General features: G+C 48.3%; 1 protein-coding gene across 2 annotated transcripts in view; it reads right to left on the bottom strand.

The window, feature by feature from the left end:
* ccdc3a (coiled-coil domain containing 3a) overlaps positions 1-7074 on the bottom strand; it is a 58914-nt gene extending 51840 nt beyond the window's left edge. For both annotated transcript variants that reach the window (XR_008725260.1, XM_055653470.1), the window contains exons 1-2: positions 6438-7074; positions 1614-1788 (exon numbers count right to left, since the gene is read on the bottom strand). Coding sequence is in view for 1 of the 2 variants with exons in the window: in XM_055653470.1 (XP_055509445.1) it covers positions 1614-1788; positions 6438-6802 (540 nt within the window). In the remaining variant the exon portion in view is untranslated. The remainder of the gene's footprint in view (positions 1-1613; positions 1789-6437) is intronic.
* Between the last annotated feature and the right edge of the window lie 21 nt (positions 7075-7095).

A 7095-nucleotide genomic window follows, 5' to 3' on the forward strand; every position in this document is an offset into this window, starting at 1 on the left:
GGGGGAATCTGAACGGGGTCTCAACCTGAAACTTCTCCCATTCCTTCTCTCCAGGGAAGTCACGAGTCAACAGTCTTTTCATCTCATGTTTACTAGGAATGGAACATTGACATTTTTCTCTTAAACATTGAATTCTCCAATTTTAGGAAACATCTACAAAGAACCCCGCCCCTCCCCCCCCCCCCTTTCTTTCTCCTGTTTAAGAAGGAACTGCAGATGCTGGAAAAATCGACAGCAGACAAAAATGCTGGAGAAACACAGCGGGTGAAGAAGGCCCCAGCACCGCCATTCACTGTGATCATGGCTGATCATCGAATATCAATAACCCGTGCCTGCCTTCTCCCCATATCCCCTGACTCCACTACCCCCTAGAGCTCCTCGGGCTAGACAAAAGTGCTGGAGGAACTCAGCGGGTGAGGCAGCATCTATGGAGCGAAGGAATAGGCGACGTTTCGGGTCGAGACCCAGAAGGGTCTCGACCCGAAACGTCGCCTATTCCTTCGTTGCATAGATGCTTTCCATGTCTTTACCTGAAACGTCAACTATTTCTTCGCTCCATAGATGCTGCCTCACCCGCTGAGTTTCTCCAGCATTTTTGTCCCCATCTTTCTCCCCTCTCTTCCCTTTGCCAAAACTTGATGCACACCCATTTCTCCCCTCCCCCCCCCCCCCCTCTCCTCCCCCCCACCCCACCCCACATTCCTTCCTCTTGCTTCACGAGTTGCAACTAATCTGTGCTTCTCCACCACTTTTTAATCTTTTCATCACTGGTCTTTGTCCAGCCATTTGCCAATCAAAACACCCCCATCACCTGTAGCCACTTATCACTGGCCAAGCTTTGTCCTGGCCCCCATCTTCTTTCTTCCAGCTTTCCCCCCTCTCTCCCGTCCCCAATCAGTCTGAAGAAGGATCCCAACCCAAAAGGTCACCTATCCATGTTCTCCACAGATGCTGCCTGACCCGCTGAGTTACTCCAGCACTCTGTGAAACGTCATCTATCCATGTTCTCAGCAGATGCTGCCTGACCCGCTGAGTTATGGTGCAGCAGCATCTATGGAGCGAAGGAAATAGGCAACGTTTCGGGGCCGAAATCCTTATAGAAATAGGCAACGTTTCGGGCTGAAACCCTTCCGGGTTTCGGCCCGAAACGTTGCCTATTTCCTTAGCTCCATAGATGCTGCTGCACCCGCTGAGTTACTCCAGCACTCTGTGAAACGTTACCTATCCATGTTCTCCAGAGATGCTGCCTGACCCGCTGAGTTACTCCAGCACTCTGTGAAACGTCACCTATCCATGTTCTCCACAGATGCTGCCTGTACGCGCTGAGTTACTCCAGCACACTGTGAAACGTCACCTATCCATGTTCTCCACAGATGCTGCCTGGCCCGCTGATTTATGGTGCAGCAGCATCTATGGAGCGAAGGAAATAGGCAACGTTTCGGGGCCGAAATCCTTATGGAAATAGGAAATTTCCTTAGCTCCATAGATGCTGCCTGACCCGCTGAGTTACTCCAGCACTCTGTGAAACGTCACCTATCCATGTTCTCCACAGATGCTGCCTGACCCGCTGAGTTACTCCAGCACGCTGTGCCTATTTCACACGGCCACCTTACCTTGTTGTCTTCCTGCAGCTGCCAGTCGGCTGTGTAGGTCTGGAGGTGTTGGCCTTTGGTGCAGTTTGAGAACTGGAATAAACTGGAAAACATCCTCCTGTTCTCCGTGGTGTCTGGAAAAATAGCATCCTGAAAATTAACTCCATGGGGAAGGATATTATAATTGTCATCCATCCTGCAAAAACAAAAACATTAAATAGGGTTTACCATTAACGGGCTGGTACTGACGGTCAAACCAACACTGAGATATGTGCTCCATCACTGTACAGTGTGGAAACAGGCCCTTCGGCCCAACTCATCCATTCCGACCAAGATGCTGCATCTAAAGTCATAGAAACATAGAAACATAGACAATAGGCGCAGGAGTACAGGCCATTCGGCCCTTCGAGCCAGCACCGCCATTCAATATGATCATGGCTGATCATCCCCAATCAGTACCCCGTTTCTGCCTTCTCCCCCATATCCCTTGATTCCGTTAGCCCCGAGAGCTCTATCTAACTCTCTCTTGAAAGCATCCAGTGGATCTGTTATAGAGTGATAGAGCGTGGAAACAGGCCCTTCGGCCCAACTTGCCCACGCCGACCAACATAAATCTCACTCTCTCTTCAATACATTCAGTGAACCGGCCTCCACTGCCCTCTGTGGCAGAGAATTCCACAGATTCACAACTCTCTGGGTGAAAAAGGTTTTTCTCATCTCAGTCCTAAATGGCCTACCCCTTATTCTTAAACTGTGTGACCCCTGGTTCTGGACTCCCCCAACATGGGGAACATTTTTCCTGCATCTAGCCTGGCCAATCCCTTTTTTATGTTTTTATATGTTTCTGTAAGATCCCCTCTCATCTCCCTTCCCGGCCTTTGGCCGAGGTACATGCTAATATTTAACTCATAGTCACACAGCACGGAAACAGGCCCTTCAGCCCAACTCGCCCATGCTAGCCAAGATTCCACATTTCCACTAATCCCACCTGCCCATATCCCTCTAAACCTTTCCTATCCAAGTCCCTGTCCAAGTGTCTTTTAGATGTTGTTATAGTACTTAGAACTCATAGTACTTCTCCTTGTCATGGTGGAGAAGCTTGTGTGGACCTGAGATCCTGAGATGCGATGCCGTCGTTTCGGGTCTGAAGAAGTCTGAAGAAGGGTCTCAACCCAAAACGTCACCTATTCCTTCGCTCCGTAGATGCTGCCTCACCCGCTGAGTTTCTCCAGCATTTTTGTCTACCTTCGATTTTTCCAGCATCTGCAGTTCCTTCTTAAAGACTCTCTGAGTGAAGTTGCCACTCAGGTTCTTAGTAAATCTTTCCCCTCTCTCCTCTTTCTTTCTACCGCTATCCTGGATAAAACTCTCTGTGCATTCACACTTTCTATTTCATTGTGAAATATCACATTGGAAGATTACAAATAAAGTTTTTTCATGCAAGTTTGTAATATTACAATATTTATATCGCATGGTTAATATCAACAATGACTGCATGCAATGAGAGTGGTGGACACTGCCCGGCCCATCACAGGTACTGACCTCCCCACCATCGAAGGTCCATCACAGATACTGGGCGACGTTTCGGGTCGAGACCCTTCTTCAGACTGATGTGGGGGAGGGGGGAGGAGGGGGAAGAAGAAAGGAAGAGGCGGAGACAGTGGGCTGTGGAAGAGCTGGGAAGGGGAGGGGAAGGAGGGAGAAAGCAGGGACTACCTGAAATTGGAGAAGTCAATGTTCATACCGCTGGGGTGTAAACTGCCCAAGCGGAATATGAGGTGCTGCTCCTCCAATTTGCGGTGGGACTCACTCTGGCCATGGAGGAGGCCCAGGACAGCAAGGTCAGATTGGGAATGGGAGGGGGAGTTGAAGTGCTGAGCCACCGGGAGATCAGGTTGGTTATTGCGAACTGAGCGGAGGTGTTGGGCGAAGCGATCGCCAAGCCTGCGCTTGGTCTCACCGATGTAGAGCAGCTTTTAACATTGGCAAAACAGTGTTTAGCTAAGTAACAATTAATATGAAATAGGTACAGACTAACTAGTTAAACATATCACAGACTCATTCCAGGAAAAGCTTTTATGGATGATATTAGGGATATAATCCTTAGAAAACCCCAGTTGGAAAGTTGGGAAAGTGCCAGGGAGCAGTGTTGTGGAGAAGGGTTGTTTTTTTAGTGATGGATGTAACTTTATAAAGTTATTTCCTGAGGTCAGAATCAGGACTTCTGCTGTTTTGAAGGGGATTAGTGGCTGAGATTTCAAGGAAGATACCTTCCTCATCAAGTTCTCAAATGACCTAAAACTTTGCAATTGTCTAAACAGGAGGATTAGTAACTGAAGATAGACACAAAATGCTGGACTAACTCAGCGGGACAGGCAGCATCTCTGGAGAACATGGATAGGTGATGTTTCACAGAGTGCTGGAGTAACTCAGCGGGTCAGGCAGCATCTGTGGAGAACATGGATAGGTGACATTTCACAGAGTGCTGGAGTAACTCAGCGGGTCAGGCAGCATCTGTGGAGCTAAGGAAATAGGTAACGTTTCGGGTCGAAACCCTTCCGGGTTTCGGCCCGAAACGTTGCCTATTTCCAGAAGGGTTTCAGCCCGAAACGTTGCCTATTTCCTTCGCTCCATAGATGCTGCTGCACCATAAGATTCAGATTCAATTTTAATTTAATTTTTTTTCACAGAGTGCTGGATAACTCAGCGGGTCAGGCAGCATCTGTGGAGAACATGGATAGGTGACGTTTCACAGAGTGCTGGAGTAACTCAGCGGGTCAGGCAGCATCTGTGGAGAACATGGATAGGTGACGTTTCACAGAGTGCTGGAGTAACTCAGTGGGTCAGGCAGCATCTGTGGAGGAGGTGAACATGGGATAGGTGTCAGGCAGCATTTGGGGTCATGGATAGCTGTTTGGGGTCAATAGACCATAGGTCAATAATTGGATTGGTAAATGTAAAATTTGTCCCTTGTGAGTGTGTAGAATAGTGTTAGCACGCAGGGATCGCTGGTCGGCACAGACTGGGTGGGCCGAAGGGCCTGTTTCTGCGCTGTATCTCTAAACTAAACTAAACTAAAGCTCTGATGGAAGCAGCAGGGAGTGGGTAACGATTGGAATGTGCCTGCATCTTTTCTGGACCATAAACACAGAGATAAGCTATCTACCAAAACAGGATTAGAGGAAATAAACAAACTAAACGGCAGTGTCTTGTTGACCTTGTTCTGCGGGGAAGCTCGTCAGCACATTGCAAGCAAGAGTTAAAAGTTTGCAGGATCATAGTTGTTTTCATAGAGTCATACAGCATGGAAACAGACCCTTCGGCCCATCTTGTCCATGCTAACCAAGGTGCCTATCTAGCTAGTCCCACTGGCCCACATTTGATCCATATCCTTCTAAACCTTTCCTATCTACTTATGAACCTAGATATTAAACAAAGCACAAGGGGGGGAGGTGGGGGAAGATTTAATTGGAACCTGAGGGGTCACTTTTTTGTACAAAGGGCGGTGGGTGGGTAGAACGAGCTGCGGGAGGAGGCAGTTGAGGCTGGGACTATTGCAAAGTTGATGAAACAGTTAGACAGGTACATGGGACAGGTTTAGTGGTGTATGGGCCAAATACGGGCAGGTGGGACTAGTGTAGATGGGTCATGTTGGGCCGAAGGGCCTGTTTCCACGCTCTATCACTCTATAACGGATCCACTGGATGCTTTCAAGAGAGAGTTAGATAGAGCTCTCGGGGCTAACGGAATCAAGGGATATGGGGAGAAGGCAGGAACGGGGTACTGATTCTGGATGATCAGCCATGATCACATTGAATGGCGGTGCTGGTTTGAAGGGCTGAATGGCCTATTCCTGCATTTATTTTCTATGTTTCTACACAATACAATTTATTTGTCACTTGAACCTCATCGAGGCTCAAATGAAATGTTGTTTCTGCAGTCATACACACATGAAAAAAATGACCCAAGACACAACACAATTTACACAGACATCCATCACAGCGCATCTCCTCCTCGCTGTGATGAAGGGCAAAAACCTATCTCTCCCCTGCACTCCCCATTCCCCTCCCGATGTCATAATGGCAGTGCTGGTTCGAAGGGCTGAATGGCCTCCTGCACTTATTGTCTATGTATCTATGTGTTTGTAATGGTATAGTGTTGCAATGTTGCATATCGCTATCCCAGTATAATGATACAATGAAGGCTGCATGTTGTTACATTGGCATAATGACACAGTAACACATAGTGTTACATGAGCCTAATGATACAAGTCGCTACATGATACAGTACACCAGTATAATGATACAAGTCGCTACACCAGTATAATGATACATGTCGCTACAGTAGTATAATAGAAACATAGAAACATAGAAATTAGGTGCAGGAGTAGGCCATTCGGCCCTTCGAGCCTGCACCATTCGCCATTCAATATGATCATGGCTGATCATCCAACTCAGTATCCCGTACCTGCCTTCTCTCCATACCCCCTGATCCCCTTAGCCACAAGGGCCACATCTAACTCCCTCTTAAATATAGCCAATGAACTGGCCTCAACTACCCTCTGTGGCAGAGAGTTCCAGAGATTCACCACTCTCTGTGTGAAAAAAGTTCTCCTCATCTCGGTTTTAAAGGATTTCCCCCTTATCCTTAAGCTGTGACCCCTTGTCCTGGACTTCCCCAACATGTAATGATACATGTCGCTGCACCAGTATAATGATGCATGTCGCTACACCAGTATAATGATACAAGTCGCTACACCAGTATAATGATACATGTCGCTACAGCAGTACAATGATATGATGGATGGTCACACTTGTCCCAAGAGAGCAGAGTGTGTGGCAGTACCTGAGAAAGAAGAAGTAGCTGTTATTCTCCATGACGGTGTGGGACTGGCAGGAGAAGTAGCCCAGGCCGGTGATGTTGAGCCGGGACCCGCTGGGCACCTCCAACATGCTGCCCCACGCCTGGTCACACTCCGTCTCGATCTCGGCCGAGTAGAACAAGCTGGCTTCGTACTGCCACGGCAGGTAGTTGAACACGCTGTACATGTCCTGGTGGATGGCCAGTACCCTGGCATAGACGATGATCTCGGCCAGCTCTGCCCTGCACCCCTCACTCAGGGGTCTCCAGTCGGTGGGGAACTGACACGTTAACACGGGGCTCATGATATAACCGGCAACGATCAGGGAGAGAGTCTGCAACGTGACCATGGTATCACAGCAACTTGGGAAAGTCAGTTCCCTTTCAACTATTCTCTGCTGCAGAACGTATTGAGGTGGAAAGTCAGTCACCGCGTGGAGTATTGGCTGAGCAGTTGTCAATACCTTGGTCCCAGCTGCTTGGTGCAGAGCGGCATTCTTTAACTAACACCAAACTCCCTGAATTAATCTGTTTCTTCACACAGAGATAGGCAGCTAATTCCACATCACACAGCCTATCAGTCTCTCTCCGGAGAGGGCAAACCAATAACATGTTTCCTTCCCCTCGAAGCACCAATCGGTGA

The sequence above is a fragment of the Leucoraja erinacea genome, chromosome 22 (genome assembly GCF_028641065.1).
Source record: "Leucoraja erinacea ecotype New England chromosome 22, Leri_hhj_1, whole genome shotgun sequence".
Classification (NCBI taxonomy): domain Eukaryota; kingdom Metazoa; phylum Chordata; class Chondrichthyes; order Rajiformes; family Rajidae; genus Leucoraja; species Leucoraja erinaceus.